Genomic DNA, 24,168 nt, shown 5'->3' with positions numbered 1-24,168 from the left:
TGAGATTAAATGTCTAGGAATCCAGACAAGTATAATTAGAATCACTGTTTTGTAAGCTGAAAATAGAAATGGCAAACATATGTCAAACTAGCAATCAAGCTAGTTCACATGAGGTGAAAACAAAACTGGGATGGTTGTTACAACCATCGCTGAACCAAGTATCATTTATATTTAAATCTACATAAACTAGATAGATAGATAGATAGATAGATAGATAGATAGATAGATAGCAAATTAAATGTAAAATGTCATAAAAATACATGCTAAGTTAATGATAATCAGTTCCACATCAGTGGAAACAGGGCAAATCAGTCAGGACAGTGATCACATCATACGGCATTTGCCATATGACTGTGCTGAATGTTGTACTCAAACTAATCCATCTTGATTTCATGTTTAAACTTTTTTGAGGATGTGTGTTCTACCCATTAAATAATTTTCTTGCATATAATTTGATGGCTTCCCCTCTTTTTTGTCATGTATTGTGAAAAAAGGTCTTCATTATTAATACCTTTATTCAATAAAAAAAGAAATGAATAGTCACAATAATATGAATGATAAATAATCTTTTTCATTTTGAGTATTTGACTAATTAATTATGTATATTTTTGACTTGTTACAACCGTCCCTGTACACTGAGACAGTTGTAACAGTGGAGTGACTGTATTTAAATCAATTTTGCAACCTGTACATATTTCATAAAACCACTTAAATACATTGTTTCACCAGTTGACACATTGAAGTTTATAATATAGCAAATGGACTGTTCCAGTTCCAATGCTTTTTGATTTATTGGGAAAATCACAAAAAGTGTCACAACTGTCCCTGGTCTCCCCTATATCATGAACACAGTCTGATAACAATTGGCAACAGCTTCATTTATAACAGATTTATATCCTTAACATTAAATTAATCTAAATCCTTTGTCACTGAACTTTGACTGGACTTCACAGTGAGTACTTCCTATTGCATCACATGTAATTAATAATTTTATATCCATCTACTCATCAATTTATTGACTAATTGTTGCAGCTCTTATATACATCAAACTGATATACTAATAAGAATGTTTGGCTTTTACCCCGATCCTTTTAAAATAATGATAAAACATTAATGTCTTGACTGAGGCTGATTTAATCAGAGTTAATGTGGTGACTCCTCTGCTTTACTTACGTTCATTCATCTTATTCATTCAGGTATATAATGTTGAAATTAATGTGTCAAGCAGACAGTTTAATTTAAACTTGATGTGCTTGCAATTATAAATCCATTATCTCTGGTATATTACTCTGTTTGGCTGCACTAATGACTACAAAGGTCAAAGATAAGGTTAATCAGTATTCATTACAAAGGTTATACAACACTTATAAAGCTTCACAACTGCGGGACGACCTGTTATTTTTATTTATTCATTTGACAGACGACACCATGTTTCCTCGTGTGCTGTTTGCAGTCTGTGTGTTCGCCGCTTGTCATGTAGACGGTAGGTGTTAAAACATTTTGTTGTAGCAGGATGTGGGATGTGTTTTCAGTATTTTCATGTCCTGTCTGTTTATTGTAAAACTAAAACCAAGTCAGATCTTCTATATTGTGGATTTAAACTGATCCGTCCGCAATATTTGTAAGAAATCTGAATGTTTGTATTGTTTCTTGTCTCTTGCAGGCTTCGCATTAACAGAAGAAGAAGAAAATTCAAACCAGGTATCGTTTCAATACAAAACATCCAAAACTACACAACCTGTATGGGATCACAAAGCAACAGCAGCGTTTTCTAACTGCTAGCTGTTAATTCTCTGCACCTGTCTATCATTCTTTATCACTTTTGTAATATTTAATTCCAAAACTCTCACATTACTGCTGCAAAACTGTCTTCAGAGCAGCCTGAGAGTGAGAATATTCATGTTAAGTTTAACCAACATACAGTATGAGGCAGATATTTTGTTAAATGTTAGACTTGTTCACTGACATCAGCTGTAGAAACTGAGTCAGTAAAAGATGCAGCTGATTGTATTTTCTCATGTAATTGTTTGATAATGTAATATGTAAATTAATTCATTTAAAGGAGCAATGCAAACGTTTAAAACCACTGTGATCGCTTCGTCTGAAACAGCTGCTAACTCCAAAAATCCCAAATGCATCAATTCTTCATGTCACTGTCACGTACATGGGAACAATTTTGTGTGTAAGAATCTTGGTGAGATTTCAGGAAATCTTCTTCTACGGCTCAGTGGGAACAAATGCAGCAACATTTGTGGATAAATCACATATATGTTGGTTTTACACGGAGTAGAGAGTGACATTAGTTTGTAATATTTTTGTATGTGACTGCGGGCTGTCAGGGGACTTTCTACACCTATAAACTAAAAGTGTGATTGTTACAATGGAGGATTGCTCTGCAGGAAGATGTTTAATACCTTATTGTGGAGTTTCAGTCAGAACCGTCAGACATGAAGCAAACATGATTGCTGCTGCGAGCTATGGTAGCTGTAGAGGCTCATTTGAGTGTTAATTTCAGCAAAAATGGTTAATCCATCGATCCAATTTATGCCACTGATCCAGGTCCAGGTTGCATTACTTTAACTAATTATATCATTTGGAATAATTGTTCTATCCTGTTGGGAAGTATTGAAAGTAATGTGATAAAATGATAAATATATCTAGTCCGTATCATCCAAACTGGTTGTCCATCATATTTTCTTTGGACGGTGTGATGATGAAACAAGTGTTAAATTATGTTCTATGTGGTTTTAAAAAGGTCTTTAAAAGATTTAGATTTAACTTGCACCAGTTTTCAGCTCCAGTTTGCAGCACTTAGGCCAACTTTGGGCCAGTGGATTTTGACCAGTATACTTACCAGTATACAGTATTCATCTGAAATCAGGCGACCAGGTGTACTGGATATAGGCGACTATTGGGCCAGGTGATATTTCACAGCAGACATGTTAACTTGTCATAGTAGGAGAAGCATAGTTCTTCTAATCAAATGTTATTAATACATTAAGACATCATTAATTATTATTAATCATCTTGTCTTGATGTGAGCAAATTATGTAAAACAATCATATTTAAACCTTCTGCATATATGTGTGAATGTTGGCCGCTGCTGAGTGAAGTTTAAAAAGTTTCAGCCTTTAATTAACACTATCAGAGTTCACGTTCAGCACATTAACCCTGAAGCCGTATCAGCTCGATTCGCAGACAAACAACCCTGCAGTTAAAACACTTTACTCGACTTTGAACAGACGTCACTCAGCGTTCGTTAACAGGGGAAACGTGTCTGTGTGTTTTCCTGCAGGATGTTTTTGAAACAGATTTTCTCCTGCAGCGACGTCTCCATCCTCCCTTCAGCTGCCCTGATATGAGTCCGTCTCCCACCGTCCCCACCTCGGGTGAGTCTCACTTATAACTCAACATCTCTGTCAACATCTGGAAAGTTCTGCTCCTGAATATCCAGTTCAGATTTTATCCAGTTAAATGTTGTGACGCAGGTTTAGAGTTACTTTTTATTTTACTGTTGGGTTTTAACCCAAACTAAAGCTTGTTAAAATCATCTCTACTCTTTTTAAACTTATATGTCACAGTTTGTTATTGATTGTTAATAACTTGTGTATCTTTTGAAAGTCATATGCACATTGTTTTGTACAAGAAACAATAATTTTGTGACCGTTTTTAGCTAAAGGTCGTTGTGTGTAACACTGGGTCAAAATAACAGATTGCAACTGAATAAAGTTGTGTTGTGTTGGTGCTATATTGATCCAAACTGGTTCAGATTTTAACGCAGTGATTTATATGCTGCAATGATTGAACCTTTTTCTTTATATCTTGCTTTTAAAGGACCTCATTAAAGAATAAAGAACAGTGTGTTTGCTTTTTAGAGAAATGCTTGTTGAATGTAACTGTGATTCTGCTCTGAAGGATGTAAAAGAAAACTTTAAAAGGAAGGTTATCAAGTGAAAAAGTCAGAGCCCTGCTTCCTGTGTTTGTCAGTTTCTCCACAACACAGCCAACTTAAGATACAAAAAAGCAACATCCATTTATATTTTAATCAGTATTTTCTACACTACTCAGCTTAACTTTTATGCCAAGTTCTTTGGCTGATTGAGATTATTTCAGACGTTTCTAAAACCACAACTAAAACCCTTTATGCAAGCGTGGCTTACCTAACAGTTTCTCCTCTTTTCTCTCCTGCTGTAGTTGAATACGTCAAAGCTGCAGACATCAAAGTCATCGCTGCACTGGGAGACTCTCTAACTGTGAGTGAAGTGTTGTTACTGTGCTTTTTCTGCAGAGAAATATAAAAAAAATACTTACAAAAAAAGAATTTAAGATCATTCAAGATTTCCTTTATTGGGGAAATTTGTCTTGAGCTCAAGTGTTGAATACAGCTGCATATAGAAATATACAAGGTACACACAATATTGGACAAACACATACATAATACACTATATTACCACTAGTATATAGAGTCTACACCATCCCTAAAATAATAAAACACAAGGACCAGTGGTTAGTCAAGTGTCAGAGCATATTTAAAATAATTAAAAATAATTTAAAAAATCATCAAGGACACCAAAATAACTTCAGTAGTAAACCACCAGAAACAATACAAACCCAACAGAGAACAATGTACCAACCATGGAACCCATTAGAATCATTAGAAATATAATGAAAAATGTTTTTTATTGGGTTTTAATATGATTTTTTTTTCAGCATGGATGTGTTAAACTCCAGGAAGTCAAAGTATTATATATATATTATTTATATATTATGATCAAGAAATAATAGTGGGGTTTTTGTGTTGTTATGTTTTGTATTTTAAACTCTTTATCTCCATATAGAATATCTTCTCTATGTTCTTGTCTTTATTGCAGACGGCTATCGGTGCCAACGGCACCACGATCGCCTCAATACCTTTTGAATTTCGCCAGGTGTCTTGGAGGTAAATCAATAAAGCGGCTATATTCCAAACTCCATCAGAGATTATCTCATGTTTAATCTATAGATCAACAAATATCAATGTCCTGTGAAAAGACTGCCTTCATATAACTGATAACACAGTCTGCAGCTTGTCTGAGTTTAAGTTCATTAACCTTATTTAACTTACTATTTTTTTTAATCTTATCTGGTCAATGATATGATAAGTGTCTTTATATTATAAATCTTTATATTATAAATTATAAATGATCTTATTATTGGGCTGTATTTATGACAAACTGTTCCTTCTGTGCAGCATTGGAGGATATGGGACTTATCAGAATGTCATTACACTGGCAAGTAAGTTGATTTATAGTGAGCAGATTACAGTTGTTTTTTTTTTTTAAAAAACTAACAAATATACATTAAATCACAGAAGCAGAAATAATTCAAGAGCCTGAGTCAAATTATGTGTGAAATAACAGATCACAGATTGAGTTTCTTCGGCAATATTCAGGTTTCATTTACAAAAATCTGTGATTCTTTGGCTGATATTGAGATTAATTCTGACTCCAAGGATCATTTCTCCAAGTTAGAAACTACAGCTAAGACATTTTATACAAGAATGCAGTTTATGTCACTATAAAGCATCTTAGGTATTGTTTTTTTAAATTAAAAGTTTGCTAAGTATGAGAGATATTACACAGGATCCTTTCTGTTTCTTAAGTCATTTTTTAAAATGTTTGATCGTCTCCTTGTCCAGATATTTTTAAACTCTTCAATCCCAGTCTGGTGTTTCCGTCCCCCATAATGACGTATAACAGCAAACCGGGGACTGTGAATGAAACCGGCTTCAACTTCGCCGTCACCGGCCACAACACGCTGTAAGCATCTGAACTCTCGCTCTGTTTTATATTCTCGTTGTATTTCTTTACTCTCTGCGGTTTGAGTGTTTGAAGGTGATGCTCGAGTAAATTTATTATCCTTTAGAGTCCATGTGTCTTCAAATCTTTTCCCTGCAGATCAAAGATCAAAATAATTACAGCTGCAAATGATGTGTTTATCATATGATAATGTTTTATTGATGCCAATGTAATAACTGGTGCTTTAAACGCTGTCTGTCTGTCCTCCTACAGGAACGTGTCAGACCAGATAAGACACATGATAGACACATTCAAGACGTATCCAGTGAGTCTCAGGGTTCATCGTTCTGCTTATTAGACAGTAATAACAAATCTTTATTTTCTTCCTTCCTGTAACGTTCACCAGCAGACTAACCTGAGGCCTCTGTTTTTTAGGGTATGAACTTTCATGAGGACTGGAAGGTGGTGACGATGCTGATCGGCATGAACGACATCTGTGATTACTGTAAAAACAAGGTGAGACGTTTGATCTTCATTTAAGGGTTTTTAAAGATTCCTTTAAAGAGGACATATTCTGCACATCTCCACGTCTATATTTATATTCTGGAGCTCTACTGGAATATCTCTGCATGATTTAGCAGGTTGAAGCCCTGACTTTTGACTTGCAGGGAACATTTCTACATAAGTTAAGCTCAAGTTTTAGAAGTTTGATCATGTTTAGTACAGATATCCGCCATCATAACAGTACATAAATAACAGAAAATCACAGAAAGCATCTTATGTCCCCTTTAAGAAATGTTTGCTTTGTTTTTTTAAACTTCTTACTTGCAGGTGCAGTGATGTACAGGTGAACTCTAGTGTGCCAGTACACTGTGACCTCACTGTTAAGTGTAGTAACAGGTGCTCACTTATGACCACACCTAGCTATGACACTGGGAGTGGTCAGAGATTAAAAACACTTGAAGCTTTAAACCAGATAGGGCAGTTAAACACTGCTTTTTAGATTTGAACTTGATAAATGACAAGTACTGTTGCCGCCCTACAGTTTTATTTTTCCCAGGAAGGAAAATAACTCTTGTCAGATTAGGCCTATAAAAAAAAAGATTAAACACAACAATTAAATGAATTAATCAAATGTACAAAAAATGAATAACTGCTTCATTCACCTCACGCTTTCTGCTTAAACTCTCCACAGACTCTCTTCTCCCCCGATAACTTCATCCGCTACATGACAGAAGCTCTCGACATGATGATGAACGAGGTGAGATTTTATAACTCCGCACAAGGTTTAAACAAAAGATTTAAAAGTCTACAGCCACAACAGCAACCACATGAAGCAGTACTGCCTGTTACTCACCACAAAACAAAACAACAATCATTGGATGGATAAAAACTGGAGTGAAAAATCAAAATCAGAAGTGTTTATTGGAGGTACAGTGGACATATTAGGATATTTCAGAAAAGAGTAAAGCCTGCACACTTACAATGTTCGATCCAAGTCTGGTCAAAATGTTTGATGAAATGAAAATTAAAATATTTCTGTTACTCTTTTCCTATTGGTGCTATTGATTAATTAACTTATGTGATGTGTGTATAATTGCACCCCTTCAAATTGTGAGATTTAACATATCAGATCAGCTACAAATGCACTTAATCAGACTCATCAGCCGTCCTATCAGTAGCCTTAACTGCACTTTACCTGAGCTGTGAGCTTAATGCTAACGTTACATAGAATCACGCTGTCCTTAATATGTTAACATGCTTATGTTAGCATGTTAAAAAGCTAGATATAGTACAGTTAGCATGTTAAAGTCCAACTGAAATCATGTGTGATCTTTTTTTTTATAGTCAAACATGATGACAACATGTCTTTAAATGTATTGTCAATAGTTTTGAATTATTAATGAGAGAAAAAAGGAGATTTGGGGAAATATCAGAAATCTCAGCCTTTTTTGCGCTGCCAGAGTGTCGGTTACAGCATAAAGAACGAGAGACCAAGTAAACAAACTTGTCGTAGTTACAAATCATGGTCAGACTGTGAGTTGTTGAAGTGGTGTTGAAGAGTAAGGAGCACACATGTTTACATGCTGTTTAATGTGCTGCAGCTGAGCAGCTAATTAGCTATCTAGCTGGTAACTGGATAGCTAATTAGATATGTAGTCAAAAATCATACCCTACTCTGGTCCTGTCCTTTGGCCTTTTGCGTAGCAATTTTGTTTTACGTGAGATCTGTGTGTCTGATCACAAGGTTATTTTATTTCATACTGAGCTTCCTCCAGCCATACCGGCCCCAACTCCCTCTTGTGTAATCAACTCTACCACACACAGCCTGTTTTTGCAGTGCCTATATTGCTGATTCTACAGTCCCTTTTATTGAATTCTCCTCTACCCGCTTAAACATTGATGAACTAACTAACCCCTGGCAGAATGAATCCACACGCTTTATTAGAAGGGATTGCTGGAAAGCAGAGTGTAAGTGGATAAAAGACAGATTGCATACCTCTTATTAAACGTATAACGAGCTTCTAATAAAGTACTAATCCTCTGTTAAAGATGTAAAAGTAAAATACCTCTCAGATATCTTCACCAAGCGCAGCCATAACATAAACTCTGTATTTAACCCCTCTGCTTGCTGCACTACAAATTCCTTCCAAATCCACTGTGAGCAGTTTAAAGACTTCTTTTTAAACAAAACTGACAGCATTAGGTCAAATATTTCGCACCCTATCAAAGATTTCCGCCCACTCTCTTTACCCCTGCTTGGTCGCATAATTTCAGGCATGAAGCCCACTAGCTGTCAGCTTGATATAAATCCAAAAAAAAGCTCCAAAAACAGTCATTTGCAGAGGTTGTTACTTGCATACTGATAATTTTTAACAGTTCTCCAGCCACAGGCACAGTCCCGTCTTGTTTTAAACATGCCATAGTTCAGCCATTCTTTAAGAAGCCTGGCTATTACTACTATTAATAGTCTTAGGCCAATTTCTAAGCTTTCTTTCTTATCTAAAAGTTTAGAAAAGGTTTTTTTTTTAAATCAGATTCTGTCCTTTTTTTAAACCACAATATTTCTGAGAAATTCCAGCCAGGGTTCTGTGAACACCACAGCCACACAGCACAGAGACAGCTCTCTTAAGAGTGACAAATGACTTCCTCTGTGCTGCGGATACCAGTGAATGCTCTATCTTAATTCTTCTAGGTCTCAGTGCAGCTTTTGACACTGTTGACTACACAATTCTATTGGATCGCTTGACATGCTGGGTCAACATTTCTGGATCCGCCCTTGATTGGTTCCATTCTTACATTTTAAACAGATGATTCACTGTTTACATTGGCGGCTCATCTTCCACACCTGCAAATATTTCATGTGGGGTTCCGCAGGGTTCAGTTTCAGGTCCACTTCTTTTCTGTCTTTAGATACTCCCATTGGGATGAATCATCCAAACTCATAACATCTCTTTTCACTGCTACGCACATGATGCTGAGATCTACTTCCCCCTCTAATTCCCAAAATCAGGCTGATGTAACTCAATTACAAAACTGTTTACAAGACATTAAAGACTGGTTAGTTCATTCATTTCCTTCAGTTAAATGAGGACAAGACAGAGATTCTACTCTTTGGCCTCCCACATCATACCACTGTTACTGCCCAGAACCTCTGGTAGGGGTTGTGGAGCAGGTGGACCCAAATGCAGAGACCAAAGGCAAAAGCAGGGCTGAAATACACAGGAGGCTGGAGTGACAGGCTTGAAAGTAACAGGGTGGCGTGGCTGCTGGTGGCTGGCGGGCATGGAGGCTTATTGGGCGGATCGAGGTCCCCCCCAGTGCCAGACGGGTTCCCAGGGAAGGGCTAGTCTCTGCTGGGTCCATAACTGGTTCGATCCTTCTGTTACTAGGAGAGTAGAGCAGGTGAACCCAAATGCAGAGACTGCAAGTTGATCAGGGCTGAAGAAACTTCATTACTAAATGTTCGTGCAGGCAAAAAATAAAAACCAGCTGAGCAGAATACAGGACACGACTGAGTGGAACAGAGCAAACTCACAAAACAGAACAGACGACTCAACAAAGACCAAACTGAAAAGTGGACTTAAATACAAACTGAACTAATCAGACAACAAGAAACAGGTGGCAAGACACAAGGGCATGATGGGGAAGATACTGGAAGCAGGGCAGGACTGACGAGGATGAATGCAGGGCAGGCATGAGAAGGAGTACATGAACACAGGAGGAAAAACACAGAGCAAAAAGAAAACCGAAAACCCAGAAATACAATGAGTACAGTACAGTCTAACTTAAATGATATAATGCCAGAGGAAAAAACTAAAACTAAAACAGTTAAAACAATAAAACTCAGAACACTCTCACTCAGTCCAGTCCAAACAAAAAGGGAGAAAAGTCTGAGGCCCTCTGGAGGACTGGTGGAGAATGACAACTAAAGAATATAGAGTCAGTGACAGAACCATGACAACCTCAATCACCTTTCTGCCTACATCAGACCACATGCTAAGACCCTAGGTATTATATTTGACGGCGATCTAAACTTCAACAGGCAGGTAAATTCAACTAATTCAAAACATTGCTGCCCGGTTATTAACCAAGAAACAACATCCTTACACTAGCTCCCAGCTTACTTCAGGATAAAATTCTAAATCCTTCTAATTGTCTATAAATCTCTTCATGGTCTCACCCCTACATATATCTCAGAACTTCTCACACCTTACAGCACCACCAGACCCCTCAGATCCTCCCAACATGGCATGTTGGCCGTGCCCTGCCTGCTGGAGGCCATTAGACAGGCTGAGTCTGTTGATGCCTTTAAGATGCACCTTAAGACGCACTTTTATTCTCTGGCTTTTAATTCTATTTAATCTGTTTTTATTTCTATCTGATTTATTGGGTTTTAAATTGTGTTTAAACTTGTTTGTATTGTGTATACATATGTATCTGTCTTTGTGAAGCACTTTGGTGCAAATCCTGTTTGCTTTTTAAAGTGCTATATAAATAAAATAGACTTGACACTTGAATAAATAAACTTGAAACTAACTGACGTTAGCAGTGCACTTTTCCCCGGTGAATGTTTGCTCGGTGGCTCGTTCAACAAGCTAAGCTGCAAGATAAGACGTGTGTTTATGTTTGTAAGTTAAATAAGGAAACTTTAGCAGGAAAGCTAATGTGGGTTGTTGTGTGGCTCTTGTGTTGTGTAGCAGGATGCAATCAGGCTCAGTGTGACCGCCTGCTCTGCCTACGATAGAACGCCACGTTATCACTTTATGAAAAGATTTTATTCGCTGTATCAAAATAGCGTCGGCAAAAGTAGACAAAATAAATGCAATTTAATTTCAGTTGGACTTACAAATAAAAATGTTTAGCATGCTAATGGGAATTTGGGGTATCTTGTCAAGAGTTTTACAAGTGGAAAATCCGGACCTGGCACTATATTAATAAGTCAAGTGATCACCAACATAATTATAATTCATCTTGTGGGGACCATTAATGTCTCTTCAAAATTTCATGGTGATCCGTTCAGTAGTTGTTGAGATATTTGAATATGAAGCAACATCTTCAAGCCACAAAGCCAAAGTAGCTAAAAATATGAAAAAAAATAAAGGAAGACTTTAACTCTTCTTGCACAACTACTGTAGGAAACTATGCATTCATGCAGTTTCATAGATAAAAACATGTTACACAAGTTATTTGAATGAACACAATGTCTGTGTGAACGGTGTTGCCTAATATGTGAATGTATTGTGGAGCCTTTTGATTACTGTGCCTTTGTGTGCATTTATATCTCCTTTTCCCTGTTTCTTGAGAACAGTTTATTCTCTCTCTGCCTTATCATACTGAAAATAAAACTACATATATATTGTAGGATGCACAGACTTCTGCACTCCTCAGTCTTCAGACATTAATGAATGTTGTCCTCTGGTTTCAGATCCCCCGGGCCATCGTGAACGTGGTGCAGATTCTCCCCATGAAGCCGCTCAGAGAAGTTAAGAGGCCGACTATAGGATGTCAGCTTCAAAAGTAATGAACCGTTTTCTTCTCCATGTTTTGTTTTTATCTGTTAACTCAAACCTCTGACACCTCTGGTGTAACAGCAGGATCCACCTTTACCATTAAATTATATAAAAGATAAAGGTGTACATGTCTAAACTTCCTTAGATTGTTTTTAGATACTTGTCTCTATTCATTGGCAGGATAGGATGAATATTTGACCATTTTTAGATCAAAGTTTAAGCAGAGTGCAGAGCGCATTGGATACATTTTCAGGAAATCGACATTTTATTAATAAATCAATGAAGCACAGAAATTCAGCTATAGAATCTGATCGGTCAAAGAGGTGATCACAACCTTTTCCTGCATCCTGCCACAGTGTTTAATTGTATCAATAAAATGTGAAACAGTTAGTTTAGATCCATAACAAACTACTATTCAATATTTAGAATTTTCCTATAATTAAAAATGTAACTATTGAGGGGAAAAAAACAAATTATTCACCTTGTTTGTGCAGATTAAATGAAAACATATCAGGAAATCATGTTAACTCATGAACTACAGTTTGTATCATACGTAATCCCCAAATCTTAGAGCTAATTCTTAATGATTGGCAGAATTTGATATTGTAAATTACATGATGTCGTGACTAAAACAGGGGTTTCATATTTCATCTGCCTTATATCAGAATCCAAATCTATTGAGATTACAAGTCATACCTGATCTGATAATCTGATTATTTGTTAACCTGATAATCCAACTGTCTGATCATCTGATAATCTAATCACAGGAAATTCTGCTCTTGCCTCGTTCTTCCTAAAGAAAACTCAACTGAACTGGAGGAGCTGATTGAAATGAACTATGAATTCCAGGTGAGTGTTTGTGTGTAATAAAGTGAAGTGTGTAGTGTTACTGTAGTCATGCACAGATTAGCGATTGCAGGGTAAATTTATGCTGCAGGCGGATACTGGTGTGTTTTTTATGTAATTCTTCTGTAAAGTGGCCTGTGATCGATATGGTAACATCACATTTTCTCAATGGAGAGGACTTAACTAGCCAGTTACACCACGTCCATGCTAATGCTAATTGCTTTTATGTACGACTTAATTACAACAGCAAATATGTTTTGCTAGAAATGCAATGCTGGCTGAATTATGTTTTCTCTCAACATAATGAGAAAATGTTGTTAGCAAGTTGCTGCTGAATGTTAGAGCGAAATGTTCAGAGACATCGTAGCTCTTTTTTTTCCCACCAAAATATCCGGCAGCACTTGGTTAAGGTTAGGAAAGATCCTGGTTTTGGTTTAATACAGAAAAAAGGTCTCTGAAAAGAAAAAGAAAAAAGACTTGAAGCAAAACATGTTAATTAACATTTAAACAAAACCACAATCTTTTATTAACTTTAACCAAACTGTTTTTGTTGCCTAAACCTGAACACTCACAGGACTTGTGAGGATGTGAACCTCCTCACTACAACTTCAGTGTAATATATAAAAGTAGAACTTCATTAATTTGAAAAAACGCTGCTTGTGAACATAATCCAGGCAGCGATTAGGTTTGCCAACACAGTATAATTGGGAAAACAATTTAGCTGTATATGAGTGTAATTTCTAGGAGACACAAAATTTTGTTGTTCTCATTTGCAGATTTGTTTCTGTTGTCAGACAACGGAACAAGTATAAAATAGCAGTTGGACTTGAGGGTCATAAATAATCGCAAATTAACCAGGTGAACAGTAATTCCTGCACTGACAGAATCAAGTCGCTGTTTTATGATGAAAAAAATAATCTGACGAAATAAACAAAAATAAAACTTAATGACAACAACTTTATCGTGTGATGGGCTACAGTGACATCTGAAATGAGGCACAGATGAAGTCAAGAGGAGAAAGAAAGTCATCTGTAATTGATTTTACTGCCACACCATCCCAAGTCGTGACTGTAGACGTCTTATGTCATTGTTTTCAAAAAGCTGAATGTTCCCCGTTCACATTAAAACACACAGCTGACATTTTCAGAGACTGTTTGCTGGGAAATGTAGACTAACTGAGGATGAATGACCACAACAGAAAGATACATTTTAAAATTTAGCTGGTTTAATGTGGATATACTTGTATTTAGAGGTAATACAGCATAAGGATAAATACTGAGAGAATAATTGCACTTTGTCTTTTTTGGCTTATAAATTAGACTTTTTAGGCCTCAAAATGTGTTGATGCATGGGTCTTTACTGGTTTGTAATAAAGATTTTTCATGACATCTCATCTCAGTGCAGGAATTACTGTTCTTCATTTGTGATTATTTATGACCCATGATCAAATTGCTATTTTCTCCTCGTTCCGTTGTCTGACAACAGAAACAAATTTGCAAATGAGAAGAACTATATTGTGAGTTTGGCTGCCAGTAACAGTCTTGACGTGTTGCCATTGTTAACATTTATTTACGGTAACTTACCTCATTTATAGAGACGACTACAGAAGCTTGTGCACGGCGACCGTTTCTTTAAAAAGGACTTTGCTGTCATTCTACAACCTTATTTGGAGAACGCGAGACCACCAAGACTTCCTGTAAGTCACACATACACCTTAACATTTACACTGATGTGTTTGATTTTTGTTTTTCTTCTGTTTCAGTGTCATTTCCTGTCTGCAAATCACTTTGTCATGCAGATGTTATTTTAAGGAGCGTTTGAGTGTCTGTATTTACTAGTGTGTTGATTTTCTACTGTGGTTTGATTTTCTATCTTTTAACTTCAGGACGGTTCGATCGACTTAAGCTTCTTCACAGCAGATTGTTTCCACTTCACTGTTAAGGGACACGAGGAGCTGGCGAAGGGACTGTGGAACAACATGGTGAAGTTTTAAGTTTTTAAAAGTCCTTCTCCACTCAAAAATATGTTTTTCTTCTTGTTCCTTCAGTTGGATGTTTGAGCTTCACTGTGCAGGATGATGTATGTGCAGAGTTTGTTTTCACATTCATCTGCTGAAGAGGGAAAGTTTCTCTGAGCTCACCTTAAATCTGAGTTTAAGACGTTTACCTACAAGAATGATTTGTGACATCACAACTAGTGTGGAGCCACTCATGGTCCAGTATGCGACTTACACAAGTGTGATGTGGAAACTTGAAGCCTCCAGTGCACAAACACTGAGAATTAACTTATCCAGCAGAAAAAGCATGAAAAACATTTAGATAGTTATAGATTTTGAGATTTTTCCAATGAGAGAAAAGGGTGAGATTATATTTTTATCAAGGTAATTTAACTATTTTGTGGAAAAATCCTATTAGACACAATTTATTTATCTTAAAAAATGTCTGGAGTGGATCTTTAAGTTTCCATATGAAGTTGCGTTCAGGTTATGATTAAACGGTTCAGATGGAGCATCTTGAAACGTAGATGAGTTCAAAGCAGGTTGATATTTGATATTTGTATAAATAGTTTTGATAAATAGCTAATGAAATTGGTTTGGAATATATATTTTTAAATTTGTGTAATGCATTTAGAGCTTACTAACAGAATACGGAAGAGTTGAGTTCACATGACAAGTTAGTAAAAGGTCTTTTAATGCTGTTTTTAGAATTTGGGGCCTTATAAATGGGTCATAGGACAGAAAATACTGACTTTTCAATGAAGCACAGCAAAAACAACACAGACTGTCCATGTATGTAAAGTTTTATGATACTGACATTTAAAACTATCCTGATTTTTTCTTCAGTTCCAGCCTGTAGGAGAGAAGGAGAGAATAGAGACGTTTTCAAAGCCGGTACAACTCATCTGCCCATCAAAGGTACAACATGACTGACACGTTGAAGATGTTTGTGTGTGTGTTGATGAAAAAAAAAATCATTGCTTTGAACACTTTTTTCTTACGTTTCTCCAGGAACATCCTTACATTTACACCAGAGCCAAGGCTGCACCGTCTGATGCGGCGATGAAACATTTCTCCTTGACCACGTCGGCGCTGATGTCACTGCTTTCTGTGTTTGTCCTGTTTAACTGTCTGTAGTTCTCTAAACGTTGTTTTGCTGAAAGATTTATAACCGCATAGCGACTGATTGATGAGTCAATGCTCTGATCTATCACTGAACCAGTTAAAAATGCAGACATGTAGCTATTTATAATTTTTTTTATCATAAATCCTCAGGCTATGTTTCAGATTTATATTTGTATCAATATTTTGAATAATAAATTCTGTGATTGTATATTTAAATCCTCTTGTACTGACATTTGCTTTTCAAATTGCTTTGAGATGATGTTTCCCCATGACTCATAATACATCTAAATATTTGGGTAATTGAGTAAAATATACACATTTTCTGTGCTGCCGAACTAAAAACTTGACTTTTATAAATTCCAGTGTCTTCAGAATAACTCAATCTTCCTGCTTTTAAATATTTTCATACCACGGACAATAAAAAGACAAATATCAAACAGATTTTTGTCCATTGATATCTTGAAAATGTTGTTGTGTATTTTGAGTTGAACTGTGCAGCTGAGGAGATAACAGCACTTGAACAAACCTGTGATTTGAATAAACTCTGGTTTGATTTGCAAATGTAAAGCAAATTAAATTAAACTCATCACTCTGCAAAACGAGCAACCGCCCTTCACTATTATTTACTTACTATTGACAGATACTTTAATCTTCCGTAACAACATAATTTAACTTTGGCTGATGGTCAGTTAAACATAATAATCAATAAGAATGGTTGAAATAACAAAGAACTAAATAATGATTGCATTGCAGTAGCTATAAACTATTTCCTTAAATGTTATTTATTATATAAATGAGATTAAATCACTGGTGTTGCTGCAAGTTGTGTTTCTTTCAGAGATTAAATGATAGTAGTTGATTAATTAATTAGAAGAGAGACAGACAAGACCAATAAAACAGGCAATATACATGAAACAAAACCTAACAATGATGTCAAATGTAAAAAAAATAACTCCAATATAAGAGAAAATGTTCAAAGTTTCACTTGTTTTCTGTGATATTTGATTCATTTCGAAATAATTTTCAGTCATTAATCACAGACTCTTTTGATGTATTAATAATTGAATTCATATATTCAGCAAAAATACATAACCAGTACATACAGTAAACAGTTTCATATCATTGCAGTCTTTTTTTCATAATTTTGAACTCTGGTAACTTGTCTACTGCATTTGCCATTATGTGGACATTTCAATTATCCATTTGCTGTAATATATAATGATGAACTTGTAAATGTAAATATATTTAAGTTTAATATACAAATTGTGCAATATGATCTAAGTGGTCTGTACATACTGTACATAGACATATGTTGTACATGCATATACTGCACATACACCATCTAGTGTTTGTGTATGAAAGGACGGGTTCACAATATTTCAAGTGTGTCTTAAAACAGCAGTCATGTGTTCATATGAACTCGCTGTAATCATTCCTCCTGTTCATACTGGATATTAAAAGATCCCCTTCAAATGTGCTTTCAATGCTAGTGATGGAGGCCAAAATCCACAGTGTGTCCACACAGTCATTTAAAAGTTGTTGTGAAGCTTATATGACGCTTCAGCAGTCTGAGTTAGTCATATCAAGTGGATATCTGACACATTTACAGTCTTTTTAGCATCAAATTCCCTCTTTGTGTTTCCTCGGACAGTGTTTCCCTGTTGAGCTGCAGGTGGAAGTATAGTAACAAAAAGAGGGACTTTGGCACTAAAAAGACTGTAACTTTGAAAGATATCTACTTGATTTGACCCATTTGGACGCTGAAGCTTCATATTAGCTTCAGATAAACTTTTAAATATATTTTTGCACAGAAGGAGGACTGTGGATTTTGTCCCCCCATCACTTACAATGTAAGTGCATTATGAAGGGATCTTCTAATGATCAGTATGAACAGGAGGAATGATTACGGCAAGAGAAACATGTGTCAAAGTTCATTTGGGCTCCTGACTATTGGACTGACATGAAAAATTATGAGCCCTAGTCCTTGCCTAAGCACATTTTGCCAATTAGACATATTCTTATTCTCAATATAATCTTTCACCGTAGTTATAGATTTTCCCTTTTCTTAAATAAATGGATTTTCTCCCTCAAAATGTTACACATGTATTGTTTGTATTTATTCTGTGTTACAGTCAAAGTGCCATAAAATGAAGTTGTGAACATGTGTGTTGCAGTACCGCCGTGTGGCCGCCGGGGGCAGCAGAGTCACTGTTTACTGGTGGAGCTCTTCTCTGGTAGCGTGGAGTAGAAACCAGAGACGGAGAGAGGAGGTCGCTGTAGTAGCTGTTAAAAAAGTTACAGAAACTCGCAGGTGATCCCGATCAACGCGTGTCGTTTACATGGTGACCGACTACAGACTCAGAGGTAACTACTTGTTGGTATGAAACTGTCGAACCGGGAGGGAAATAGCAACATTTAGCTCGGGCTCGCTGACTTCTGCATGGTCGCTAGCCTTAGCTAACAGTTAGCTTCAGAAGCTACTTGGCTAGCTGGCTAGCGAGGTCCAGCCCAAAAAAGTTGTTTACCTCAAGTTGTGGATGTGGTCACCCCCTGAGCTTTTCACGACTTTTCTCTGGGATAAGAGAGCAAGGACCAAAAATTCACACTGGATTTAACACTGTGCGCTGTTAGGAAACTAGCAGGATGTCCACCGAGGTTGAGAGCAGTCAGTTTGACTCCGGTTTGACAGCAGCCAAGGAGGAGAACAACCAAAACAAGTCCGAGAAACCGATCAGAGAGCAAGAAGAACCGGGGCAGAAAGGCTCGGAGAAGCAGCTGGCAGATGGCCACAGCTCGGAGGCAGCGGACACGCACAAGAAATGCAAAGAAAACGATAAAGAAAACGACCAAAGCAGCAACGCTGACTCGGCTGTGGAGACGGTGAAGAGGAAAGTTGTGGAAGCTCCGCCGCCGAAAGTCAACCCGTGGACGAAGAGGACCACGGGCAGAGTGCCGAGCAACAGCATCAGCTCCCAGGAGAAAGGTGAGGAGAGAGTTTTTAATTTCCCCACATGAGAAACAGATTGTCTGAACTTTACAATATGGTCACAGCTCAGCTCTCAGCTCCTCCAAGCAGCGTCTGAGCACGTTGCTGCAGCATTTTGACAGCTTCCCTGCAGGAAAATCCACTTAAATCTCCACCACACGTGTCTGTCACACCTCATTTGGGCTTTTTTAGAGTTGAATGAAGTGCATAAAGTTGAATGTCAGCACAGTCAGGAGGTGTTGATGGTGGCATATTTGCCCCATCCCCCCCTGTGCTCGGATTGCTCCGGAGCACCACGTGTTGATTGCTGACAACTGCTACTTCTTTTAGCTACTACCAGCTACCTCTCACACCGCTTTCCCCCCTTTTTTAGGGTGCCAGTGTCACAGTGATCAAATACAACACAGGGGAAGCACAAACTGAGCCAAAATCAGCCCTCAAGTTTGTGCCGCAGGGTTGAATCAGTGTTCAGAAAGCTAGAAAGACAGTATAAGCTAAGACAACCAGGCTAGCTGCTCCTGCTGCTGTAAAGACACGTTTTGCATGTCCAATGGCCTGGCAGCCTGCAGTTCCTCCCACCAGCCAGTTCTTCACTGTCACTAGTGAAAGCACAAGTATGTGAACAAGGTGGCTGCACAGGTGTTAAAGTAGACTTGAGGTCTTAAAGTCATTGATATGTTCAATTCAGAAATACTTTATTCGTCCCTCAAGGGGCAGTTTGAGGCAGGCAAGTTAGCAAACTACATACAAACAGTTTATTTCCACACATAAAAAATATCTAAAAAATACAAATATGACAGTGTTAGAAATAGTTTAAACAGACATGGATTAATGGCAGTGGCTGGTTTGTAGCTGGTCAGTAATGTCCAACATGATAATAAGTAATATCCAAGTGAAAGTACATTTATCAGTCTATACTAGAGATAAAATGACTGTTTCAAGTATGGCGGCTTCTGGAATAAAACCAAATGTCTTTCTTTTTGTTTTTATATTACTAATTATATTTACTTTGGATGAATCCAGTTATTAGTTTTGAGCTGCTTATCGATTTAATCTGATGAATATTTTCTTGATAAATCATTTTGTCTGTAAAATATATTTTTTTAAACAAGCCTGTTATAAGATTTTATAGCCCACAGTGACGTCTTTGAATGTCAAGTTTTGACTGATCAACAGGCCAAAATACAAATATAATCATGTAGGACACATTTAGGAAGCTGCGACCAGCAAACGCTTCGCATTTTTCCTTAAATATAAACCAAACTGATTATTTGATTATCAGAATAGTTGATGATTAGTATTTTGACAATTGATAATTAATAAATTAAACTATCATCCATCGTAGAGCTACAACAATTACGATTAACCAATTAGTCAATCGACAGAAAAGTAATCAATATTGTCAATTTCTTTAAAAGCAAAAATGACAAAAATTTGGTTTCAGCTTCTTAAATGTGAGAATATTCTGTATTTCTTCATTGGACGCAGTATGAAACTGAATATTTGGAGTTTTGGACAGTTGGTCAGACAAAAAAAAACCATCTGAAGACGTTACCTTTGACTCTTTGAAGTTAAAAATATCTTTTCATTATTTTCTGATATTTTAGAGACAAAATATTAATTCTAAAAATAATTGGCCAATTAATCAATAACAAAACTAATCATTACTTTGCAAACATAATTCATTGCATAAATAGGGGCAATCGCTCCTCACAAGTTGCACAAGTCCAGATTCAATTCAGAATAATATGTTACAGTGAAAAACAAGTCGGATGTGTAAATAATTATTTTCATTATCAATCATTGATAATAATTTAAATTTATATAGCACCTCTGATACATAAAGTTCTCCATAAAGCAAAATAAAATGACAATTTAAACAACAGCAAAAAATAATGAACATACACATGATTTTTCTTATTAATTGACAGATTGTTTGTAAAATTTATTAACTGACATAAAAAAGTGTAAAAATGCCCATCAAAAGTTCTCAAATCCACATGTGATGTCAGATAAACGTCTTGTTTTGTCTTTAAATGACAGTCCAAAACCCAAAGATATAAAAATCTCCTGTGATATAAAATGGAGAAGATCAGTAGAACCAATAAAGCTGATAAATGTTCTTATTATGTCCAAACAACAGTCAAAAACCTCAAAATATAAGCTATTCAATTAATATCACATAAGATGAAGAAAAGGCTCACAATTGACAAACTAGAGCCAGAGAATATTATATTTATTCTGCTTGTAAAATGACAAATAATTAAGTGATTAAATCAACGGATCATTTATGTCGATTAGAAGTTCTCAAAGCTGAAAGGAAACGTCTTCAAATCCGACCAACAGTCCAAAACCTGAAGATATTCGACTTATAAATGTATAAAATGGACGACAAAAGCAAATCCTCACATTTGAGAATCTGGAACCAGTAAATATTTACCATTTTTGCTTGATAAATAACTTTAATAACAAATTGATTATAAAAATGGTTGATGTGCTGTTGATCGACTATCGTTTCAGCTCTAAAACAAGCAACTTTTTGATATCTGTAACTAGAAAATAAAACATTTTTATTTTTACCTGATCAATATCAAAAATTAAAGGGGAACTCTACCAGTTTTAAACATTAAATCCAGTGTTCATCATTTCTTCTGTCGCTCTGATGAAGCTTAAAATGTCAAAATAACCATGATGATGTCATAGTGATGTCATAGTGATCGAGACTTTAACTTTTATAGCAGAAAGCCTGTGTTACAAAATGGGGCTCTGTAGTTTTGAAATATGTGGGTGATGATCAGGCAGGGAGGGTTTAAAGAAGCTACCGCTATCAAGTTGCATTTAGGGAAATGTAGGAACCGGAGTTTCTGGTTGGAAACTAATTAAAACTAACGACTAAAAGTTGGAATAACAGCCTGGTCTGCTTCAATATTTACTATTTTTTTTTTGTTTTTGTTTGTTAGAAGTCCCCCTGAACTTTATGGAAGTGCAGCTCTAAATTTGTGGAGTTCCCCTTTAATAATCGGCAGATATCGGAATTGTATTGATTAAGTTTCTGACAACATGATCAGCGAACTCATTGAACTAATCAGTATTGAAATTAACAAAAACAGTCCACATTTAAGAATATATTGAAAAGATTCATTGTTAGATAATTAATATTTGTAACTTGTGATCATGTTTATTTATTTATTTATTTATATATATGTGTGACATTTGGCTCTGAAATGAAACAGCAGCTTTGTATAGTTTAAGTCAACACGAGCCAACTGAGTTTGAGTTGTGAATGTGTGTCGAAGAGTACAGAGTGACCGGTTGGGGGGGGGGGGGGGGGGGGGGGGGTAGAGGGAGGGGGGGGAGGCTATATTTGAAATGCACAGGCATCATTTTACAGTGTTACTGTACAACCAGCTCGGTGGGGTGGACGTCTGCTGGCTCAGTCAGGCATACACCCATTCATGTGGACGCCTCGGCCCTGCGTCTCTTATCGAGCCGACCATCCTCTGCAGAGCGATAGGGACTGTCAGGCTGCAGCGGGCCACTCCCAGAGCTGCAGCCAGCTGCCTGCAGGGAGAGACGCAGCCACATCCCGCTGCCGGTTGTACACAAAACACCCTCAACTCGTTCAGTCACTCTGTCCCTTTTGGGGAGGGGAGGGGAGGATATTTAGTCTTACTGTACTGACAGAAAATCCAAACGCTGCACAAACACAGCATAGCATGCTAGAGTAGATGATTATTTTTTTTGACTCTAGTGTTCAGCAACCTGCTCGCTGCTGGTGTTAAAGTCTGACTGTTACCTCGTGGATTCAGGCCTTTGTCTGTTAAATATGATGATGTCACTTATTGATTCTGTATCTGCAGATCAACAAAATGCTCTGAAAGTCGTCCGTGCCAGCAAGCCCAGAACGAGAAAATCCAGCAAGGTAATTCATTGTCTTTATTTTTTATGTTTTTAAGTAATGTTTTTGTTAAATGTCTAAAAAAACAGGTTTAGTGTGATCATTATGTCCTAATTAATCCCACAGCAACACTGAATAAAAAGCACATGTTGCCACTTTGTTCTGTTGTTTAATATCTCAGTAAACGTATAAATTTTATGTGTTTTAATTGAGCTTTTAGTAAAAAAAAAACAAAACCCAATTTGAAGTTGTGAGTGGTGGTTGTCAGTCTCCCAGCTGTAAATAAACCAACATGTTTTGGCTCTTTTGAGGTTCTGTTTAAACTTCTGCCCGATCCTGACGTGCAGGCTGGGAAATGAACATCTGCCACCAGCCAAATCTTAGCCGGTTTAAGCTGCTGTTGTGTTATTTTGTTTGCTTTTCCAACCAGTTTTTCCACAGCAATCATTTCAAGTCCCGGTCGTCGGAAAGGAACAAAATAATAGAGAGAGAAATGTAAATAAAGACAGTTTATTAACTTTAAATGAGGATTTTTGGAACAAAGGAAGTGTTGACATCTTAGAAAAAGAAAATAAAGTTGTCAGTTAGTGAGTCAGCAGAGTGAATACGTGTTTTTGATGTTTTTTGTTTTTTTTTAATTAAAATTAAATTTACTTCATGCAGTCAGAGAGGGACTCACTAAGCTGACAGGTCTTGACCTTCCCACATGTACCTTGATGACCCGGAACGCAAACTGTCAACATTTTCATGGTCAAAGTCACGTGTAAAAGGTTACAGTTTACACTAAAGCTGCACAGTAATCACACACTGTTAAGGCTGACAGATATAATAATAATGTGGATATTTTTTTCCAAAACAACAATATATTGCAAACAAAAAATAATCCTCAGAGGAATGAACTTTGCTCCACATATGAGACCAAATTCTTTGTGTAAAAAAACATGTAAAACTATTTTTTACATTACAATCTACTCAGTCATTAATTTCAATAACAGAAATTTGTAAATGTTAAGGTTATATTACACCATTATGATATGATTCAGCTGAAATTAAATAAAAGATAATATTAAATTATTGTGCACTTCTACATATTGTGATTTATGTTTTTTCCCCAAATGTTACAGTAAATCTAATACAGCTATTATACACATGATATATCTTCAGCATGTGACAGTTAAAGATCTACAACATTAACTTATTTTGAACATTATGTTTATTTCTGACTTGATTCATATTTTAGAAACTTGGTCAACAGTTAGTTTCATCAGTGACGTCTGATGAGTTAAAGGTGTCCTGTGGTGTTTTCTTGTAAACAAACAAAAATTATATTTAGATCCAGCTTTCATCGAAACATGTTGCGTGTTTCCCTGAAGTCCAACAAACATGTCGAGTGCTTTTCCTTCCCCATAAAACATTTGCAAAACTGACATTTCAATAATTTAACATTCATTTATTATCATTTTACAACACAAGATTGTATATAAAATGTAGTTTTTAGTCGCTTAATGCTACTCACAAAAATAGAA

At 36.4% G+C, this 24,168-nt stretch overlaps 2 protein-coding genes across 9 annotated transcripts in view; both read left to right on the top strand.

The window, feature by feature from the left end:
* Positions 1-1,388: 1,388 nt before the first annotated feature.
* si:dkey-177p2.18 (phospholipase B1, membrane-associated) lies at positions 1,389-16,641 on the top strand. Its single transcript, XM_067613672.1, has 16 exons — positions 1,389-1,483; positions 1,664-1,701; positions 3,296-3,389; positions 4,195-4,253; positions 4,872-4,939; positions 5,231-5,274; positions 5,678-5,798; positions 6,051-6,102; positions 6,213-6,293; positions 6,973-7,038; positions 11,707-11,798; positions 12,559-12,640; positions 14,232-14,333; positions 14,523-14,618; positions 15,480-15,551; positions 15,645-16,641. Exons 1-16 carry the CDS (start codon positions 1,429-1,431, stop codon positions 15,768-15,770), a joined length of 1,248 nt encoding a protein of 415 aa, XP_067469773.1. The 5' UTR covers positions 1,389-1,428; the 3' UTR covers positions 15,771-16,641.
* Positions 16,642-17,972: 1,331 nt separating this feature from the next.
* Positions 17,973-24,168, top strand: part of larp1b (La ribonucleoprotein 1B) — a 32,625-nt gene continuing 26,429 nt past the window's right edge. For 5 of the 8 annotated variants that reach the window (XM_067615050.1, XM_067615051.1, XM_067615048.1 and 2 more), the window contains exons 1-2: positions 17,973-18,741; positions 22,605-22,666. In XM_067615050.1, coding sequence (XP_067471151.1) covers positions 18,402-18,741; positions 22,605-22,666 — 402 coding nt within the window. In that variant the 5' untranslated portion in view covers positions 17,973-18,401. The remainder of the gene's footprint in view (positions 18,742-22,604; positions 22,667-24,168) is intronic. The other 3 variants (XM_067615054.1, XM_067615053.1, XM_067615052.1) reach the window with 2 other exon arrangements.

Source organism: Thunnus thynnus, chromosome 16 (genome assembly GCF_963924715.1).
Source record: "Thunnus thynnus chromosome 16, fThuThy2.1, whole genome shotgun sequence".
Taxonomy (NCBI): domain Eukaryota; kingdom Metazoa; phylum Chordata; class Actinopteri; order Scombriformes; family Scombridae; genus Thunnus; species Thunnus thynnus.
This window is presented reverse-complemented; position numbering and strand designations above follow the sequence as displayed.

What these genes read in the sequence shown, in the direction of transcription:
- si:dkey-177p2.18 (XM_067613672.1), top strand. Translation starts at nt 1,429, where the DNA reads ATGTTTCCTCGTGTGCTGTTTGCAGTCTGTGTGTTCGCCGCTTGTCAT. An exon ending in TTTCGCCAGGTGTCTTGGAG is followed by an intron (nt 4,940 to 5,230) that starts GTAAATCAATAA and finishes CCTTCTGTGCAG; the next exon opens with CATTGGAGGATATGGGACTT. An exon ending in GAATGTCATTACACTGGCAA is followed by an intron (nt 5,275 to 5,677) that starts GTAAGTTGATTT and finishes CTCCTTGTCCAG; the next exon opens with ATATTTTTAAACTCTTCAAT.